The sequence below is a fragment of the Psittacula echo genome (assembly GCF_963264785.1).
Source record: "Psittacula echo genome assembly, chromosome: 2".
In the NCBI taxonomy this organism is placed as follows: domain Eukaryota; kingdom Metazoa; phylum Chordata; class Aves; order Psittaciformes; family Psittacidae; genus Psittacula; species Psittacula echo.
This window is the reverse complement of record NC_137737.1, coordinates 120084157-120107109: the sequence shown is the minus strand read 5'-3', so window position 1 is coordinate 120107109 and position 22953 is coordinate 120084157. Positions and strand designations below refer to the sequence as shown.

Below are 22953 nucleotides of genomic sequence, written 5' to 3'. Positions count from 1 at the left end.
AGGGTCTAAACCAATTATTAAAAATCAGAGAACTCGTATTGGTCCCAGATCAATAATAAAAGGTGCAGTGGTCATGATGATTGTTCTTCCTGTCTGCAAGAAGGCTACAGCAGGATGCAAATTGTCCCATGCCCTGAAAATCCTTATGTGGGGAGACAAATCCAACATTGGCAACTCTTTCACCATGTCTGAACTATACTTTTACAACGTCATTGTACTTGCTTCACATACACTTAAATAAGTTAACTCCATTTGAGTCAAAAGGATTCACACACTGTGAGAGCAAGATCAGCAAGCTCTAACAATAACTAGTGTATATCCTGTATTTTTCTGCCTGAAATGGATTTGAACTCTCCCTACATTATGTATGAAGCTAGCATTATAGATCTCTTCATAGCAGTTCATCTCATCTAGAATACAGAATCAAAATTAGGTCAGGCAAAGACGAGGTGCTGTGTCTGATAGGCAGAAAGCCCTTACTCACACATAAATCAGTTTCAGTGCGCACATCGCTCACTCCAAGCTGTCTCGGGCAGTTATTTATTCACTCAGAGAAGTGAGAGGAGGAAATAGAATTGGGGAGCCACTGCAAGCTGCAGCTAGATCCAAACGTGACTGGACTTTAAGATTCGTAATATTTGCACTGATCTTTATCAAATATAATTTTTTCACAAGGTGTTGAGAATTAATCAGGAGTAGATAAAATCAGAAATGAGCTACAGAACACAGAAGATTCACAGCAGCAGCATCTGCATGGGAAAAGGCAGGGAAGTTAAGATTGCTTCATATTACATTGCAGCTCAGTGACAGGCTGCAAGGGAAATGAGAAAAAGAGATGTGCTCAGGTAGCTGTGCTTGCAATAGCCATTCCACAAGATCTTAAAGTCTGGTCCTGAGCTCATTTAACCCCAAGTTAATCTCCACACTAACTTCAGTGAAGTAGGATCAGTCTGCTAGTGAAACAGCAACCCACTCTTCTGAAATGCCTTGCATCACATGGCATGGAAGAATGGATGTACCTGCGGATGTCAGATCCAAGGTGCTGGATATGGGGAATGCGTCAAAAAAACACATTTTGAATAGTTCGCAAGCTGCAAGAATGGAAAGTTCCAGGCAGAGGTTTTTATTACTTTTTCATTAGATCAAATGCACCAGAGGTTTGGGGCAGGTACAACTCAGCTGTAAAAAGAAGTGGACCCATTTCATCTCACTTTTTAGGAAACACATATTTCCCTTGACAGGACATTTCTGAAGAAAAACCATAGATAATTACATGGAGAATTTATTAAAAATCTCACTCAAATGAAACACCACCAACCTGTGACAAAGGAAAGTATAATCCAAATCTGTTGTAGGATCCTTAATTACAACTTTGTCCAGAAACCAGCCATTTCCTTAGAATAAATTACAAACAGAAAAAAAAATGTTATTTTATGTGAGACAGATTTAATGAGGTCTGACTTCCCATAGCTTTTTCTTTTCTATTGGAACTGCAAACTCTGAAACTCCTGTGCCAGTTTGCTACAGTCGCCACTGCCCTTATGAATGGAGGAAAGATAGTACCTCCTCTAGGTACTGCAGAGCTTGCTCATGGGCCTGCAAGTTCCTAGGTCTCTCCCTGGCTGTCATGGCCCTGATTGTTGCCCTTCCCCGCCCCTCATTTAGTCATTGCATGAGACTTGTTTTGCTGATCAAAATGTCGAGAAGATTAGATAGCGACTTATCATGGCTCAAAGTAAGTTGCTGTGTTTTATAATATTTAGGCTCAAGAGTATGAAAAACAGGCCTTGTGATTGCAAACAATTCAATGAATATGTGACTGCATATTCAATGTCTTATCATGCAAACACTCCCCGCCTTTGCAGTTTTTCCAGAGTAAAAAATGACATAGTAGTAGAAGACGTTGTCCTTAACATAATGGTTGACAGTATAGGGAAAGTGAACACAAACATTGAAATTTATGATAATACAATAAGGTATCTGTGCCACTTGAACAGTTTCCTTAGAAGCCTTTGTCTTTCACTTCTAGAATGTTCTCATACAGTCAGTTTGAGAAATAAATATTGTATTTCAAAGAAAAAGTTAATAACTGCAGGCAGTATTCAGTGACCATATAGGTTTCTGACCTGATCCAAGAGCATTGTGTCCTATAACAATCTTGTACAAATGTCCAAGGTGCACAGCTTCCACAGCAAAGATGTCAGTCTGTAATCAATCAAGGAAATCTCAGTAAAATCTAAAAAGCAGAGCATTCTTCAGCCAGGGAATCCCAAAGACCCATAAACCCATAGAATTATTCTGTCAATATCATCCTGTAAAATGCCAGCTAATAAAAAGGAAAGAACCAACCAAGAAAAACAGATTTCCTGAAATAAAAGAAGTAAATAAGCCTGATCACTTTGCTGATGGGAGTAGTCCCTTTCAGATGAATGGGCTCAGTCAGAGGAGAAACCTGCTGAAAGCTTAGTTGGCTAAACAATTACAAATTACAGCAGATTTCAACATTAGAAATGCAGATATAAAATGTAAAGTTTCATTTTCTTTTCACTTATCAAGTCAAGTTTTTAGAAGAATTAAAAGCAAAAATGCACAGCTTACCTATTTTATAAATTAAAATTCTGACTTCCAAAAGCAATGGTATACCTTTAGAAAGTATTTTTGGCTTAATTATGGCATTTAAGGGAAATATCAGTATGCAGTAATTATCTGTTTTCTAATTGCACCCTGCCTGGGACAACCAGGCAAGGTGCATCTCAGGGATAACCTGATCATCTCAGGGATAAATCATCTCAGGGATAACCTGAGAGAGACAAGCCAGCCAAACATATCAGAAAATGCTCTGTCTTTCACTTACTTGTCCTTTTAAAAATTTCTTGGATTTCTGTGACCTGAGCAGCTGTCTCGATCCTGTATCACCTCTTTCTCCATAAACAGAAATATAAACGTCAGCCTCAGTTCCAGCATTCCACAGTTCTCCTGTTGTCACATGCACTTCATAGACAGTCACTGCCAATAAAAGATGACAGCCTTTCATATCACAAACACTGTTGCAGTTACAATAACATCTAGCTGTGAATGTGCCTGTAGAGTCCATATACATCTGTGTCTAGGACAGTTACAGTATTACAGTATAATACCTTAAAATCCTATTCAATAGTAAAATAACATACAAAGTTGCTCTGGTGTTACATCTATGTTTTTTGTCCCAAACTGTCACTGTGGGGAATGCAAAGAGAACTAAACCTTAAATGCACAATAGTATGTCTTGTCCTGCAGCATCATTTGAAGTCATCAGAAAGCTGAAAACTAAATAACATAAATCCAAATTTAGTCTCAGCATAAATGGTGAGATCAAAGACATAACAAGCAACTGATGCATTTTGAATGTACTGGTTAACCAAACAAGCAAAAAATTTAGAACCACAGTTTTAGTTTTCTGGGACCTAAGAACTAAGAATGTTGCATTGTTTTATTATTTTAACAATTCATGCATTAGAATAGTACAAACTTCCTCTGTTACATTCCATTGGAAGTTCTTTAAAGGATGTAAATTTGAGAGAAAACTCCTAGAATTTAAACTCAATAAATTGGTTATTTAATAGAAATAGATAATGCAAATACTAATAAATTCAAAATCTAGTGAAACTGGAGTAAAGACTAAGATGCATAAAAACATGTATCAATAGAAAAAAGTGGTCATTAAAATGCAGATGCAAAATCCCATAAAATTCAGAATTAAGATTAAAAATGCAAATATAATCTTCAGTAGAAACATGGGAAAGGCAAAGTTTACACCAACATACAGTAACAATATTTTGTTAGATCAAATGAGGTATAGAGAATGAGAGAGGGAGAGAAAAATTAATTTTCTGGCACGCAAGCTCTGCCTCCAGATGTAGGCATCCCTTGGCTTCTCTGTCTTGCAACTAAAAAAGAGTTTCTGGACCATCATGCCCAGAAGAACATCAACATTATCATTATTCAATTATCAGTTATATAAAAACTTATATAAATACATTATGAAGCTTGATCGTAATCCTCTGAAGGAGTTTGGGCCCACATCTCACTCTTCTGATGGACAACCACCTTCTTTTAACAACTACTGAAAATTTATTCACAGTCAGTCTATATCTGCAATTGTGTTAAGTGCCCTGTCAGTGTTAACAAACAGCTTTTCCCTTGATGCTATTTTTTTTATGACTATCTCACATTTATTTACATGGTCTTTGTGTGCACATTACCACACAAGCTTTCTTTAAAGAATTTGGTTTGGATGATGGTAGCAATATAGCTAAAACAATAAGCACTCTGCAAAGGTTATTGCAATATGCCCATACAGAATGCTAGTTTGGTTCTAGCATCCAAGCTAACTCATTTTGAGATGATGACTGAGTACCTCTAAACTCCACTGAAGGATTGTATGGTAGACATGTGCTATTAATAAATCCAGCATAGAGGCTTAAAATAGCTAACTTAAAAATTCAAGAAATTTTCACAGGTTTTTACACTTCTCTTTACCTCTCATAAACCTAGGGATCACCCCAGATTTATAATAAGTATTTATGAGCATCTATAATGCTTATAGTTTTTATCCTAGGAAATAGTGACTCTCTTAATGGAATGAAGCTGCATTAGGGAAAGTTCAGATTGGACATTAGGAAAAAGTTGTTCACTGGTGGTCAGTCACAGGAAGAGGCTCCCCAGGGAAATGGTCGTAGCACCAAGCCTGTTAGAGTTCAGGGAGTGTCTGGATGACACTCTTAGTCATATGGTTCAGTTTTAGGCAATCTGCGAGGACCAGGGAGTTGGACATGATGATCCTTATGGACCCCTTCCAACTTGAGATATTCTATGATTTTTTCTTTCAGATATTCAATGTGTACAGAACAGAGATTAAGAGAAGGAACTCTTATTTTCATTTATTTTTGTCTATAAGTGTAGAACATTACATTTGTTAACACATCATTCTGAAATTAGAAACTGTAAGGGTTAAGTTCATTTACAAAATTTAGTTCATAGGCACAGGGGAAAAAATTATGAGAGACAGAATGAGTAGGTAAAACACATATGTTTTTTCATAAACATATGCTCAGCTATTATTACTTGGACAAAAGCCAGCCACATTTAAGGCTCTGAAGCTTTTGACAATCTTCAGTTAGCAGCGTAGTCATGTACTATCTTTTCCCAGAGTACACCTGTCTCAATACTAAAAATAGTTATCAGTTAGCAACTGTTAAATAATACTGTATTTTACCCACATCACTTACCATGTCACTATCTTATCTATTTACTTCCCCACATTTTTATTTACAGAAGAGATCATGGCAGAGGCAGAGAATTCATTTCTCCAGATCAACAATCCCATGTCTAAGACTACAGCAATCCTCTATTTCTACAATTTCCTCTTTCATTAGCTATCTACTTTTCAGTTTCTGCAAGAAAAGCAAAGGTCCATGAGCTACCAAACACTGTACAACCCTGATTTATCCCCAGCACATAATTAAAGATTATGTTATAAAAAATGAGCAGAAGGGGACAAAAGTAGGATAGTTGAGGATAAAAAGTCAAATGAATGGTGCTCAGTCCCTCAGCATTACAGCCACAAAGTCTCTATGTAATACTTCTTAACAGTTTAATTCAGACGTTTTTGCTTTGAATAAAAAGGCTGTTAAATCAGAAAGTGTTTCAGCCTCTTTTTATTCAGAAATTGGTTTTAAAGTGCCTCTCATCATCTCTCTCCTAGACTGAATCCAGACCTCTTCACTGTTCTGTTATCAAACTATCTTCTCTGAAGTTAAAAGCTATGTTCTCTTTTCACTCCCATGCAGAAATATAATATTGGCAAAAAGACACAGAGGCTTTCAATTACTAAGTTATAGATGAAACTGCCTTCTCTAAAGCCTTCAGCATGACCCCTCATACTGAGGCTGACAGAAATGCACAGAAGTTCTTTTCTTCATCTATTGGGCTCAGGAGAAATTGTTAACTACAAAATGCAAATTGAGAGGATGGTTTAAGTGTGCTGTTGTCCTTTCCAATGGACCAAGATTACTTGATAATAAAAACCTTTCATTATATCTTCATCTCAAAACCAGGAAAACAACCTACTCAGAAGAGCCTGAAAATTAGAAGGTGGGTAAGGTCAGTGTCCTAGAATATTAAGCAAAAGAACATTGGGGAAGAAAAGATCCTGCAAGTGGGAGAATTGAGCATATTCAATATAACATGTTAATTATCATTAATTAACACTTATTTATGGGAGGAGAGGTTGGGTTTTATACCAGTGTGCTTGTATGTCCCCCTAAACTAACAATATTAATGTCTCCTGATCAAAGAGACCAAACATCTCAGGAAGCAGGCTTGACTGCCTGAGAGTTTTCTTTCCCTCAAGGGTATAAAGACGATAACCACTTAAGATCAAAAAATCATTGTAGTTAGGGCGGGTCAGCCTCTCTCTACAGCATTTTATGAGCCATTTACAGCTGCTAACTACACCACTGGAGGAAATCTCTAATGCTATTCTTTTTCTCTTAAAGACATATTAATGAGGCACAAACCTGTTTTTCTGCTCGTCTTTTCAGGTTCTTAATTTCAGTACCCAGTCATCCTATACAAGCATAAACACAGCTCCAGGCCACCCAGCTCTTTATTACAAGAGTGACTGCTGAGTGGTGCATTTCCCCACATCCATGGGCCATTTTCTGGGCTTCTGCCCCTCAATTTCATCTATATCCTTTTCCTCTGCACCCACAAGAGCTGTTACCATTGAAATACCTATTAGCATTTCAGTTTTGCAGGATCAATACAAAGTACCATGAGCATACCACCAAGCACTGCTATTGTATCAAACATTCCGGAAAAGGGCTTCTGTAGTTTTTAAAGAACTTTGAATGGAAGTTTCTCTCATCCCATTAATCTTGTCCTCTGCAGCTGATACGATTGTTTGAGGCAGGGAAGAGAGCAGGCTGTGGAATCTGTCCCAGGTGGACCTTACTGTAGTGAAAGCTCCAGCACAAGTAATAATGGTGGTATTATGAGTTTTTGCTTTCTACTGTCATACCCTGCAGGATGGGAGTCTGCGTCAGCATTCTTGCTCCCTCACCCAGGATACACTAATCTTGCTATACCCTTGTACTTCCTTAGGCCAGAAAAGAACAGTGCCATTTGGAGAGAAGGGACGATTCCACCCCTTTCCCATTGCTGAAGCGGAGAGACTATATAGTGACAGCATCCAGCATGGTGATAGGGATTGGTGTGATACAGCCCAACATTAAAACAGTATAGCAGCAGCAGCAACACCCAATATTATTTTTATTGTTTGATATCATTCATCTTTAGAATTATAATACAATATTTGACTAATGGAGCTTCTTTTATCACTTTGATCCTTCTGGAATATTGTTAAAGTTTTGTTCCACACTCAGAAATTAAAAGTATTCTAGAAGCCTATCTCAGTTACTTAAAAGAAAGAAACTGAAAAAGCAGCTACAATAGTCATACCAGAGCTATAATCCTCAGCTATTGAAAATAGAGTTTGTGATCTGACTCAGTGTGATAGCTTCACGATAGTTATGTATATGTGAGGTGTCCTTACTATTGCCTCTATTTTAAAGCAAACACAAACTCTTTAAATCTTACCAAAAGAGGAATCTTTTTTGAAGGACCTGTGAAATTCAAGGCATTAAAGACTCTCCCATCTCCTTTCCAGTGATTCTTAACCTTTTACCTAAGTACGCCCAGTAGTCATAGAAAAACACAGAAAAAGCGTTGTAGCAGCCAAAAAGTAATAGAGGGCCTAACGAAAAACAGTTAACTCACCTGTACTGGCATCAGTCTATGGCCTGACTTGGCTGATGTAGTATTGTGCTTACCTGGAAGAATAGGCTGGCCTTGCTGTAAAACAGGAAGCTCCATAGATACTTCCCCATCAGCCAGCCATCGATATGCAGGGAAAGAAAACTGCTCCCCTGAGAAAGGGTTTAACAGCTGCACCTAAACAGCACCAAGAGTAACAATCTAAGTTGCTGATCTCATTCCAGATAGAACAGAACATGAAACTTCTGAGCTACTGTTGAATCTGTGCCAGTAGAACTCACAAAATTATGGGTTTGGGGCATGTTTGTTCCCTGGATACAACTGCCCCTCAATCTGACTTTTCACTTAGTCAGATTTGAAAGTGCACAGCAGAACAACTCAAATGCAGACAAGAAACAGCTCGGATGCAGTACCACAAAATACAGCTATGCTGTTCAGCTGGTATATCCACGTGGGCAGGCACTAGGTGGCATGGCTTACCAAACACGAAAGTTCTCACTGAGAAGCTTGGCAACACTTGCAGTTCTATTCCTTTAAATTATTTTCTTATGAGAAAAGGAATTAAAAGAACAGGTTCTGATTCTTCAGCACTATTTGTGACAAAAGAACCATTAACATGCTAGCTTCAGCACCTATCTGCCCCACACAGTTTTTTTCCATGCCCAACTTCTAGCATGTAGCAGCAAAAGGACCATATGCACACCAGCTGAAGAAGGGAAGGAGGTCTAGTTATTTCATACTTCAAAGCATTCCTTAGCAAGCGTCTCAGAAGCTGACATATATTAGAATAGTCCCTGATCATGCTAACTTATACTAGTAGCTATGTGAGATTTCGGACCAGCAGAGAGAAGCAAAGACACTTCTACCTGTAGTTTCACTCCTGCTCTGTGCTTTGCAGAATATAGTATCCTAAATTAAAATATTGAAAAAATTCAGACTTACCAGAAACATTTTTCTCTCTTACTGCTTGAATACTAAAGTTTATAGAAAGAGATTCATCTTGTCTGAAAATCCTGGCACATCATGGCCTGTTAACATCTACTGATGGATATTGAAAAGGCAGCTTCGATTAATGAAGCAGCATTTTCATAGACCTTTTCAGGCCCGATACCCTCTCAGTACAGAAACAGACACAGAAGCCATGGAATACTGGTGGAGGACTAGCATACCTAACTACCAGAAGAGTTCTGCAGTTGTAGAGCACACTCTCTTAATTTCAGATCTTCCAGAAAAGTTTAGGTTTCCCAAGGAACAATGATGTTCAAGAAAAGACAGATGTAGGTTTTTTCTTATCTATGAAGTCTAGAAATCAGTGGTATTACTTCTTTGGTCTTCTTCCAAGCAAAAAGCTAGATTACTTGTAGGGTGTGTTTGGTTAAATATATTTCTTTTCTTTGACTTTGCCCAAAGTTGCAAAGGGGAATGAACTAACCCTGGTTGATGAATCACTCCTTAAAACCTTTCTCTGACTGACTGTGATTTGGTAAGGAGACAATTAAAATTCATAAGCCAATAATCTGTGGAACACACTTATGTTAAAGTGTTAAATCCTTCTTTTAAAATTTTACTGTTGATTTCAATTAATAGATCCTTTTTTTGTCAGACCTCTTCAATCTTTCAGTTTAAATGGGTATCTTATACAAAGCTGTCAGTGCAGCCTCTATTCCTAGAGGATGATGTACAAGAAACCCACAAAGGTCCACTTGTTGAGTAAGGTTTTATGATAACCTAAAATTCTAGTACCAACATTAAACATACAAATGAACCTTTTCTATGAGAGAAAACCCACTGTTCTCTTCTAGCTTCTCAACTCAGGTATGCTGGTAACCTGTCCCTCACTAGACAAAACTATGAGGTATTTTCCACTACTTACACACACACATTTATGAAAAGAAAAATAGCATGGGACAGAAGAAAGAAGTATCTTAAATGATATTCTGACTCCAGCATTCCCCAAAGCACAGCACTGCTGGAAAACAAACAGCCAGGCTTTAAAACCAGGCAATCCTCAGCTGAATTGAAAGAGATATAACCCTACAATTCTAGCATGAAACCTCTTAGACAGTGATACTGCTAGTGGCACAATATTTCAATGTAGACATGCACTGGCTAGAGGTATGAACTCAGGGTAACTTGCCTAAACTTCAGTTAACATTGTCCAGGCATTATGTATTCTCCTTCTGAGTCTCAGTCCCAAATGAAAACAACTAGTTAAAGCCTTAAATAGCCACAGAATTTGAACTTTGATCGATGAATATTTAACTTCAGTGGACACTTTGTAACAGATAGAATTACCCTGAAATGCAATTATAATGAGCTTACCAGCAGCTTCTAAATCCCTTCGTAAACTTCGTAAACTGCTGTATCTTAACTGAAGGATAAGAAACTGTGGCACAAAGAGGGATGTATTTCAAGCATGCATAGCTTATCATTGGCACTCATAGGTACATCACCAGTGTCAAGGATAAAAGTCAGATTATTTCATTCCTAGTCCAGAAACCAATAAACTATGTTTCACACCTGAAGCTTGAAACAGAACTAGCTCATTCTCTTTGGTTTATTATCTTTACCTGCATCAAAATCTTTTTTAATTAAGGAGGAAAAGAACCTGTTATTATCTTTTGCTCCTCAGAGACACAGAACTAAAAACTTTTGCAGTGTAGCTCTGGTGCTGTGCAGAAGGACACAGCATCAGTCACAGGTTTGAGGAGGACTTGGCTTGACAGCGTTCAATGACTGGGTTTCAGCAAACTCTAGACACTCTGTGGCATACAAAGACTCCATAAGACTCAGACTACAGCTGCCAACTTAAGCAGGTTTTTTTGCTGTCCAGCCACACATTTTAAAGGAAACATAATGTATTGCTCTCACTAAACAGCAAGTAAGCCAAGACATATCATCATAAGGTGCCTTAATTTCCACATTACAGCAGTCATAAATAATCTGTTAAATGAAGCTGCAAGCATTTGATGAGGCTAATATACTTATCCCAGGGATTTTTTCTGACTCGTATTTTGACTCCAGTCATAGCAACTGCTTTTGGAAGGATAAAATTCTTTCTCACTGCTTTTACCTCTTCACAGTGCCAGGCAGGGGAGTTTCCGGTATTTGTATGCCCTATGCGTATTTTGTAGAGATGTCCTATGTTTCTAGTATTAACCTGTGAAAGAAACACAACAGAAGAAGCACAGAACATTTGTTAAAAGGAAAAGACATGCTACAGCAATTAATTTGTTAATTGTTGAGTGACCTTTTCATTTTTTTAGAGAAATTAAATACTCTGATATTTAAACAAGTGTTTCCAAATATTTTTCCCTAGATAAACTTTAGAAGCTTGGCTCTTTTAAAGGACAGCTATCAAAAAACCTATTGGTCTGCCAACCCCACTTATGTGACTCCACGATGCTGCTGTAGCTATTTTGTTCCCACTGAATTTGCCTCAATGGGAAATGAATACAGACTGTATGTATGTGTGTATGTAAATGTCTTGACCCTAAAATCTGGCTCAGTTCAGCATCTATACCACTGACCTGCTACAAAACAATTTCTGTCTCCTAGGCACCTCCCACATATATCTGAGCTTCTTCCTACCCCTCCAGGAGGGGATGGCTTACAATTTTGGACACAGTTGTGTTCAGCTTTGAAATTACTTTTAAAAATCATTTCAATTAAATCAACTTAAAAAGCTGTATTTGAAAGATTAGCTCTTGAGCAGGCTGGATGAGTGTGTCCAGTACAGATAACAGGGTGCTGAGGGAGCAAGTTTGTATGAAGTTTATTCAAACAACTAGTTATGAACCTAAGCATAGAAATAGAAAGCTTATCTTCAAGGAACTGGAAACACACCATGAGTGTCTTTCCTCCCTGCTGTATCTTATTAAATTATTATTATTATGTAGGCTGAATTTGCTGTCCTTCTGTTGATTTCTGTAGAATTCAATTTCGTGTTTTCATTTATAGTGTAGAGGTGGATATGAACTGAGTTCTCTGTATCCAAAACCTCACTGAACTTGGTGTTTGTCCTGGGTTTAGCAGCAGCAGTCAGTTTTTCTCCTTCTTAGTAGCTGGTGAAGTGCTTTGGTTTTTACTTTCGGCCTGGGAATAATACTGATAAAGCCGATGTTTTCAGTTGCTGGTCAGAATGTTTACCCTGACCAAGGACTTTGTGAGTCTCATGCTCTGCCAGGGAGGAGGAGAAGCCGGGAGGAAGCAGGGACAGGACACCTGACCCAAACTAGCCAAAGAGGTATTCCATACCACAGCACGTCATGCCCAGGGATGTAACTGGGAGTTACCCGGAAGGGCACGTCCTCTTCTCTGTTGGGCTCTTTTTCCGGCAGGCGGTATCGTATTCTCTTGCCTTGTTATTTCTCTTATCATTATTATTATTGGTGGTAGCAGTAGTGATTTGTGTTATACCTTAGTTACTGGACTGTTTTTATCTCAACCCGTGGGAGTTACATTCTTTCGATTCTCCTCCCCATCCCTCTGGGGGCAGGGGGGGGGAGTAGAAACTGCGTGGTTCTAATTTACGGCCTGGACTTAAACCACGACAGTTTTTTTTGGCGCCCAACGTGGGGCACGAAGGGTTGAGATAACGACAGATCTGACCGGAGTGTGTCTAATCGTATTTGTGATAAGCATTCAGTGTTTTGGATTAATAGTCACTCGTCACAATGCTGATTTATTGGCTCTCAAAGTTGTTGGTTTTGATCTCACAGTCTCAATATGCTGTAGGTTACTTAGAGCCGGTATTTGCTGTGTTGGTGTTTTTCAAGTGTGAGGCTTGGGCTAAGGTTATTGTCTCATTGTATTTTATGGTAATGACTTGTAATACAATAGAAAAATTGATCGTGAAACTGATCTGGCTTATGTTCCCAGTGTGGTCACCACCTTTATACTTTGGGAAGTATATAATACAAGTGCTTAGCAATTATACATCTTTTTTCTCCTTCCTGGGTGGTCAACCTATGAAGGAGACATTCTTTTACCCTCCCAGTGCCCCTCCCAGACCGTTTACAGCATCATTTGAGAGTTTTGAAGTTTTTGAATGGCCTTTTAATATTGTTGAGACCTGTTTGCTGATTGTGATGGGGATCACCATGTTGGCACGCATACAGAGTGTGTTTTGTCCACAACCATTACGCCTGATCTCAAGAGTTAAGCAGAGTCAGGTTTGGGTCTTGTCTGGGGTTAGACAATGATATAGTGGGACCGAGAGATTTTCCCCGAGGCTGGACAGCCATGAGTGGCAGGGTGTGTGGGATAGCATGGGCAAGTATCTAGGTCAATGGGCCCCTCCAGTGTTTTGGAATTTCACCACTGAACAAGTGCAAAATCCAGAAGGATTAGTAAAACACTTAAATGAGGTGTGTTGTCACCCTGGTCATACCAGAGAGGGACAAATCATGTCAACGTGCTGGGGCTTGGCCTATGCTTACCGGGCCTTGTTCAACACTATCCAGCACCTTCAAAAGGAAAGAAATGTCCCTGGATCTGAGGGCAAAGCAACAGACAGCGCAGCTACTCCAGCTCCGAGCACAGCAGCTACACCACCCCCAGCGACAAGTACAGCCACTACTCAAACTTCGACTGCAACAGACAGCGAAGCTACCCCAGCTCCAAGCACAGCAGCTACACCACCCCCAGTGACAAGTACTGTTTCAAACCACAGTGATAATGACTGCAGCTAAACCAGACGACCAATTCGTACCAATATCGATTGCCCCTGTACCCAAGAGTCGGGCCACTGAGGAACACCAGAACAACCAACAAGTGGATAAAGCTGCTAAGACTGAAGTGGCTCAGATGGACTTAGATTGGCAACATAAAGGTGAATTATTTTTGGCCCGGTGGGCCCATGACACTTCAGGTCATCAGGGCAGAGATGCAACATATAGATGGGCCCGTGATTGAGGGGTGGACTTAACAATGGACACTATTGCCCGGGTTATTCATGAGTGTGAAACATGTGCTGCAATTAAACAAGCCAAACGGTTAAAGCCTCTTTGGTATGGAGGACGATGGCTGAAGTATAAATATAGGGAGGCCTGGCAGATTGATTATATCACACTCCCACCAACCCGCCAAGGCAAGCGCCATGTGCTTACCATGGTGGAAGCAACCACCGGATGGCTGGAAACATACGCTGTGCCCCACGCCACTCCCCGGAACACTATCCTGGGCCTTGAGAAACAGATTTCGTGGTGACATGGCACCCCAGAAAGAATTGAATCAGATAATGGAACTCATTTCCGGAATAACCTTATAGACACTTGGGCCAAAGAGCATGGCATTGAGTGGGTATATCACATCCCCTACCATGCACCAGCCTCTGGGAAAATCGAACGGTATAATGGGCTGTTAAAAACTACACTGAGAGCAGTGGGTGGTGGGACTTTCAAGCATTGGGATACACACTTACCAAAGGCCACCTGGTTGGTCAACACCAGAGGATCTGCCAACAGGGCTGGCCCAGCCCAGTCAGAACTTTTACATATTGTAGAGGGGGACAAAGTTCCTGTGGTGCACATGAAGAATTTGCTGGGGAAGACAGTCTGGGTTATTCCTGCTTCAGGTAAAGGCAAACCCATTCGTGGGATTGCTTTTGCTCAGGGACCCGGATATACTTGGTGGGTAATGCAGGAAGATGGGGAAGTCCGATGCGTACCTCAAGGGGATTTGATTTTAGGGGAAAACAGACAATGAACTCAATTGTATGCTGTTGCCTGCTATAGCCCATCAACTAGAAGTCTGCAGGGCACCAGCGACTGGCCCTGACTTCCCTCCAACCATCATCCCAACAGAGAATGAACTTTGATAGAACCGGACGAGTTCTACAGTAAAGGAACGATCAGCATCAGCAGGCAACAATCCAACACTGCACACAGCCTCTCCTGCCCTGAAAGACTGTTACAAGAGATGGAGCCCAACATCATGGACCGAATGGACTCAGCAGCTTTATAGGAATTGGTCCGTGCACTAAGATAACAGTGCACTGAGATGAGAGTGAGGGTATATGGAAAATGTGGGATCTGAGCATGACGTGAATGGTATGGAATAAGGGGTGGATACTGTCCTGGGTTCAGCAGCAGCAGTCAATTTTTCTCCTTCTTAGTAGCTGGTGAAGTGCTTTGGTTTTTACTTTTGGCCTGGGAATAATACTGATAAAGCCGAGGTTTTCAGTTACTGGTCAGAATGTTCACCCTGACCAAGGACTTTGTGAGTCTCATGCTCTGCCAGGGAGGAGGAGAAGCCGGGAGGAAGCAAGGGCAGGACACCTGACCCAAACTAGCCAAAGAGGTATTCCATACCACAGCACGTCATGCCCAGGATGTAACTGGGAGCTACCCGGAAGGGCACGTCCTCTTCTCTGTCGGGCTCTTTTTCCGGCAGGCGGTATCGTATTCTCTTGCCTTGTTATTTCTCTTATCATTATTATTATTGGTGGCAGCAGTAGTGATTTGTGTTATACCTTAGTTACTGGACTGTTCTTATCTCAACCCGTGGGAGTTACATTCTTTCGATTCTCCTCCCCATCCCTCTGGGGGCAGGGGGGGAGTAGAAACTGCATGGTTCTGATTTATGGCCTGGCTTAAACCACGACAGTGTTACAAAAAATAAAGAGACAGAAAAGAGAGGACAGACCAGTTAAGAAAGATCTAGCATAAAGCATAAGCAGAGAGGGTTTTCTCTTTCTATACATTTCAGAATAGGCACTCCTTAATTGTATTCAGTGCTATGGCTACTCACCTAAGGGGAACCCTCGGTCCCAAGCCAGGGAGTGCCTCCATACTTTGCAGTTAAAAATTATCAGAGGTGAAATTAATTGCAATAATGGGAGCAGAGAACAGAGCCAACATCTGTTGTAAAGAGGGTGTTTTTACCTGTCAGGCACCTGGTTACTTATTTTATCCACTCCTTCCATCTTTATATCAGGAGGGTTTTTTATTATCTGAGGTGCTGGATTCTTCTGTGAAACTCCATCAGGCTGAAGAGGTCTACAGAACTGAGTTTCCTACATACCAAGCAGCTACAAGGCTATTGTGAAAAAAGTGAACTCTTCATCAATGCTGCCATTAAATACCTTTTCTTCGAAGGGGACTTGTTATGCTGGATACTAACAATGGAAGCACTTGTTTCTTTACACAGCCCTATAGCTGACATCTGCTAGAGACACTCACTGGCAATTCCATATATACACTCAGGCTATGCAGCTTTTGATAAGAGACCTATTCTGGCTCACTTACAGCACCATGACAAAAGACTGCTGGGGGAGAAGATTGCTTGTGTAGCTGGGAGCAGAAGCAGCTTCAGATAGGCAGACTTCATTACAGGTATAAAAATTGCCATTATTTAAATACATAACCAGTATAAAAGTTAAAAATTTACTCCATGTCCTAATTCTTCACTTCCTCATTTCATTTTTAATATTGTAGCTCCATTTCAAATTTAAAAACTAAACAAGCATCTGTTGTCCTCTATTTCCTGTACTTTCTTGGGCATTATGTAAATTAACCAGCAGTTCTTCTTAAACAGACAAGAAATATGTTGAATCGAATCAGCTTTGGATAGGTGAGTGGGAAAGTGAGTACTAAATTTAGTTCTACATTTAAGTCCTGTTGCTTGTTTTCAGACGTGTACCATAAAAAAACTGACTGCCATCAGATACATTTTGAAATGTCACGCAATCTAGCAGGATACAAGAGAGCAACACAATGAATATATATTACTTACTGTGAAGATGTCTTCATTTCCTCTCTGAAATAATTTTCCCTCCTCTCCATCAAGAAAAATGGGCCCTGAACTGCTGCGATCCCCATACAATGTAATATAAACCTTTGAGCTTGTTCCTGCAGATGGCATATCACTGGTGAGGACTGACACCTTCCATTTCTGAGCTATCAAAAGATGAAAAGACTCACTGAATTACTTAAACTCAAGATTCTTAAGCAAAATGCATTTCAGTAATTGAAATTCTAAATAATATGGTGTCAATGGATATAGAAATAAGTATTTCACAAAATTACAGCAGGTAAACGTTGAGTTTGCTACGTTGGGCACACAAAAATCAAGAAGGGTCTGGTTGCATTCATATCTTTTACTCTGCATATGCCATATGACTAAGTCAAATTTGCATGAATGCAAGATCACTTTTCAAACAGTTTTGAAATATTGTCTTAAACCATATTGAACACTGCTTTCTGTTTCCTTGGGATACATCAGGTCTGTTCAATGACAGCCATGAGGGCTCTCATTCAGCTAGCTCTGGAATTACAAACTCATGACTTTTAAGCATTAGGGTCTCTCAAAGCCCATTAGCTCTGCTGAAAGAGACCTCTTAATGAAAGGTGCCGTATCTCTGCCAAGGTGTGATGTTACACAAGATGTTACACAGGCGACAGCTTATTTGGAATGCACAGAAGGATTACCAATATATTCTTGAATTATACCCTTAAATACAAATACTCTTTTCATGGTTAAATTTCATAATTATCAAGGCAAAGTATTTTGATTTAAGCTTTGGTTTAGAGGGAGCTGAGTATCAATGGCATGGAATTAAGGGAAATGATATCGCTGAGGGATGGCTGATAACAGGAAGGAATATTACAAAAACACCCTCACTCTCAATGATTATAATTAGGTGATATACATATCAAATGGTACACATTTAGGAAGACACACAGCCCCCCAAAGCTTGCTAAGGTTGTTTTCCACCACTGATTTAAGAGAGAGCTTCCTTTAAAATATAGCGGCAGTAATAAAGGCTTGACTGTGGAAGCCCTCTATCATCTGATGACTCATCTGTGCTACATATGTAACCTGTATTACTGACTTTTCCCTCCACCACAGTGTCTTTGATCCTGCTAAAACACTAAGACATAGCTAAAACACTAAGAAATAATATAGTGATGATGAGTGAGTTCATCACGATATGCTGAATTTTGCGTTTATTGACTATTTGAGATACTTAAAAGAGATCTGTATGTCTTAAGCCCCAGGCAATAAGCTATCCTGCAGTTCTATTGTGAGGTTCAGCAAAACGACTTTTGTTTCGGGTGTCACTAAGTATTCTGAGTGCTAGCCATGGGTATTTTCTTAAAGGAGTCAATGGATTTTGATCTGATACAAAGAATGATTCTGCAGCAGAATATTTAGAATCATAGAATAGTTAGGGTTGGAAAGGACCTTAAGATCATGTAGTTCCAACCCCCTTGCTATGGGCAGGGACGCCTCACCATGTCACCCAAGGCTCTGTCCAACCTGACCTCGAACAATGCCAGCGATGGAGCATTCACAACTTCCTTGCGCAACCCATTCCAATGCCTCACCACCCTTACAGTAAGGAACTTCTTCCTTATATACAACCTAAAATTCCTCTGTGTAGGTTTTAACCCGTTACCCCTTGTATTTGAGGGCTAATGAAACCAATGATTTGAGGATTTGTGCTAAGTTTTTTATGACATTCTTGAAAAAATGAGGTAGGATGCATATTTTCACTTGGTCATGTTTAGTCTTCTCCAAAAAGAAAAGACATCTCAGAAATTGATAATTAGGCTGACCTTGGTGTGGTGCATGGCAGTATTTTGTATTTAGAAAATAATGAGTTGAGAATATGTCCTCCATACCAGTTAGCAATATGTTTGAATAATTACTACTGCTTTTAATAAAAGGCAGAAAAAAAAGGCACTGTAAAAGCATGTTATGAGATCTAATATATTATTGATTCTTGATGGTAGACTCTATAAGTCTTGTTTGTGTCTTGCTATAACCATTAGGCTACACCATTTGAGGAATTTTTTACTTTTGTGTGCCCATTGTGCTGTGTGCTTAAAACACACATTCCTTGGGAAATGCAGTATTCTAGAATCAGTAACTATTAAAACAAATATCTTCTCCCATACTTTGAGAGATGGGGAGACATTAACTTAATCTTAGTTTATCTTTGAGGATAAACCTTAGGACCTTGAAATTCCACAAAAGCATTCTGAGATTAACTTATTTCTTTGAAAAAAAACTCTTCTTGGTCCATGACTGGAGTAGCAAGTGTGAAAATTTTACAAGACAGAGACAGAATCTGAGAGAAGTTATATTGTTTAAGAGCACACATCTAAAATGCATTATTGTCATGAGAAATTTGAAGTGTAGACCATTACTCACCTTTAAATAGACACTTACAGCAGCACTTTTCTGAAACTACTGTGAATGTGCAGCTATAGTACCAATGCCCATGTATCTTACACCAAAGCAACACTAGGTAATGTTTTTGAACAATTTTTAATGAATGGACAGTTATCTCCCAATATATACAGCTAAACAGAAAAAATTACTAGCATCAGTTTACTGTAAATACATGGCACAAGGTATCAGACTTGCATTGTTCAAGTGTCTGATCTCCTCCCTAATTATAAGAATTCATATTTGTACACAAGGAAATTACAGTAGCTTTAATCTATCCAAATGATATATGAGAAATCAGTAGCTAAAATGGAGAAGTGGATTATCCCAGGACTGTAGAGAAACAAAATAACTAGCTAGATGGGAAATAACATATTTGTGCCAAAATGTGAAGTATTAGTTTATAGAGATACTAGTAACTTTCTCGGGAATCAGTGTTGGAATTTATCTGGATTTCATATTTTCATCAATATACTGCATAAAGTAGGTAATTCCTGTAACACAGCTGCTAAGAACTGTCAAAGTATAAGAGGATCAGAAAATCCATAGTAGTAGTAAAAGGATAATATATAACTGCACAAAGTACAAGGAAATGCATTTTAAAAACACTACTGAAACTTAATGCCATGAATAGGGCTTTTGTCACTTAGAAAAAGTAGAGTCAGTCGTCAACGCAACTATCAGATACAGGAGCGAGATTTCTAAGTAGATAAATTTTACTGTCAGTGTCCCAGAGTCTGGAGAGACAATCTTTCAAATACTGCATGAAGCTCTATTAACTAAAAATAAAAAATAAATAAATACTGAAATTAGGAAAGGGTCTGAGAAAAACATGATGATTAGAGGAAATGGAGAACTGTTCATGTAGGAGAAAAAGTTGAGAGAATGTTTGATTTTATTGATAGATAACTGGGGGCTAAACTAGACAAACTGAATATTCCTGGGACTGTGATCTGTGCTATGTTCGTCTTTTTTATTTATTTATTTTTTAATAATGGCAAGACAAAAATTGAATTGAATCTAGAAGATTGGTATAATCTATATAATGCCCTTGAATGTCTCCTGAATTGTTTTCTATCTTGTTCTTCACACATAGAATCATAGAATAGTTAGGGTTGGAAAGGACCTTAAGATCATTTAGTTCCAATCCCCTGCCATGGGCAGGGACACCTCACACTAAACCATGCCACCCAAGGCTTTGTCCAACCTGGCCTTGAATGGTCTCCACGCAGCCTTCTCCAGGCTGAACAGCCCCAACTTTCTCACCCTGTCTTCATACGGGAGGTGCTCCAGTCCCCTGATCATCCTCGTGGCCCTCCTCTGGACTTGTTCCAACAGTTCCATGTCCTTTTTATGTTGAGGACACCAGAACTGCACACAATACTCCAAGTGCAGCCTCATGAGAGCAGAGTAGAGGGGCAGGATCACCTCCTTCGACCTGCTGGTCACGCTCCTTTTGATGCAGCCCAGGATACGGTTGGCTTTCTGGGCTGCGAGCGCACACTGAAGCCGGCTCATGCTCATTTTCTCGTCGACCAACACCCCCAAGTCCTTCTCCGCAAGGCTGCTCTGAATCTCTTCTCTGCCCAACCTGTAGCTGTGCCTGGGATTGCTCCAACCCAGGTGCAGGACCTTGCACTTGGCATGGTTAAACTTCATCAGGTTGGCATCAGCCCACCTCACAAGCGTGTCAAGGTCCCTCTGGATGGCATCCCTTCCCTCCGGCGTATCAACCGAACCACACAGCTTGGTGTCATCGGCAAACTTGCTGAGGGCGCACTCAATCCCACTGTCCATGTCACCGACAAAGATGTTAAACAAGACAGGTCCCAACACCGATCCCTTAGGAACACCACTCGTTACTGGTCTCCAGCCAGGCATTGAGCCATTGACCACAACTCTTTGCGTGCGGCCATCCAGCCAGTTTTTATCCACTGAGTGGTCCACCCATCAAATTGATGTCTCTCCAATATAGAGACAAAGATGTCGTGTGGGACAGTGTTGAACGCTTTGCGTCCAGGTAGATGACATCAGCTTCTCTACCCCTGTCCATCAGTTCCGTAGCCCCATCATAGAAGGCTACCAAATTGGTCAGGCAGGATTTCCCCTTAGTGAAGCCATGCTGGCTGTCACCAACCACCTCCTTGTTTTTCACATGCCTTAGCATGCCTTCCAGGAGAATCTGCTCCAAGATTTTGCCAGGCACAGAAATGAGGCTGACTGGTCTGTAATTCTCCTATTCATCCATTTTCCCCTTCTTGAAAATGGGGGTTATATTTCCCTTTTTCCAGTCATCGGAAACTTCACCTGTCATGATTTTTCAAATATGATGGCCAGTGGCTTAGCAACTTCATTCGCCAGCTCCTTCAGGACCCGCAGATGGATTTCGTCAAGTCCCACAGACTTGTGTATGTTTAGGCTTTTAAGATGGTCTCGAACCAGATCCTCTCCTACAGTGGGCCTAGGGTCTTCGTTCTTACAGTCCCTGCCTCCAGCTTCCAAGACTTGGGTGGTGCGGTCAGAGCCTTTGCCAGTGAAGTCCAAGGCAAAGAAGTCATTAAGAACCTCAGCCTTCTCCAAATTCAGAGTAGCCAGTTCTCCCGTTAGCTTTTGGAAAGGGCTCACATTGTCCCTAGTCTGTCTTTTATTTGCAATGCACACATAGAATCCCTTCCTAATATCTGTCCTTGTCACTGAATAAGTCATTTTATCCTGAGTTATTCAGAAAGACTTTATGCTTTTTGCAGTTAATTTGCAGAGTTAAGCTACCTATGTAAAGTAGCTCATATTACTCCTCATGGTGTTTTTCTCCTTATCAATCAGTACATTGCTCTAGTCACCAGCATTGTGAGGTTCTCTCTTCAGCCTTCTCCAATCTTACCTAATGGAAACAATTCTATTTTATCTGCATATCTCAACCACTTAATAGTCTATATCTTCACTGAACCATTAATGAATCTGTAAATGATATGACAGTATGGTACATTTAACTGTCAACCTTCTGTCCTGTCCTGTTCTGACCATTTTAATCCTTCTCTTTCAGTTCACGTACTGAAATCAGAAGCATGTCTTGCAGTTAATACAACAAACATTTCACCACTTGCTGTGGTCTCTGCTAATTGTAACATCAGGCAGTACCTCACATCTCATCTTTTGAGCACTTAGTTTTCCCTGTAACTCTATGAGAACCGATTAAAGGTTCCTGAAGTTATTGAACCTTAATCTGAAAAATTTCAAGTGCTGTGAATGAAGCACAAGGTGCTGTGAATCCAACAGAAAGACTGCAAGTGATGGAGATTAAGCTGTTAATATGTCTATCTAGCATTTAGATACTATTTACAGCATAGAAGCCTGGTACTCAAAATGCTATATGGCATTTAGTTGGATCCTAGTAATTTTGAGCTTAATTTTCCAGATATAGGTTTTATTTCTGTATTGACATGTAAAAAGATAAAAAACCACCATTGAGACTCTTCATCTGGAGCTGTTCTAAAACATGAAAAGGAGAATGCTAAAAAAACCCATAAAGATGGAGGAAAGAACCTCAGAAACAAGGCCAGCTCAAGGAATAACACACAGCTATTTGGTGTGAAATATATTAGATGATACATGTTGCTTTAGGGTTGTAATGATAGTTTATTACATAGAATATGCTGCTTCAAACAACAGAAACATAACAGTTATTTACGGGAAAATATGTCTGCCACTGGACATCTAAAAAGTACTGAAAAGTGTGTCTAGGTTTCCTATCTATACTGTAAACCCTCTTTTGCACCAGATCTAACTCCTGCTTCCCCTCCATGTGCCTTCTGTCTCACAAGGAGACAGTCAAAGCATCTGGGCCAAAAGGGATTTGTGTCATCCTTTAATTAAGTCCCAGTCTGGATAAGCAAAGGATCATAATCCAGGGCTTAAAGCAGCATGTACATGCCAGTTAGTCCAGACACAGCCTCCAAGATT

The 22953-nt window shown here is 39.9% G+C and overlaps 1 protein-coding gene across 1 annotated transcript in view; it reads right to left on the bottom strand.

The window, feature by feature from the left end:
- RP1 (RP1 axonemal microtubule associated) overlaps positions 1–22953 on the bottom strand; it is a gene marked incomplete at both ends in the record, with an annotated part of 187407 nt that overhangs the window by 152039 nt on the left and 12415 nt on the right. Inside the window, 6 exons of the mRNA XM_080609709.1 lie at positions 1319–1394; positions 2127–2205; positions 2855–3006; positions 7872–7992; positions 10889–10975; positions 16552–16715. Coding sequence (XP_080465835.1) covers positions 1319–1394; positions 2127–2205; positions 2855–3006; positions 7872–7992; positions 10889–10975; positions 16552–16715 — 679 coding nt within the window. The remainder of the gene's footprint in view (positions 1–1318; positions 1395–2126; positions 2206–2854; positions 3007–7871; positions 7993–10888; positions 10976–16551; positions 16716–22953) is intronic.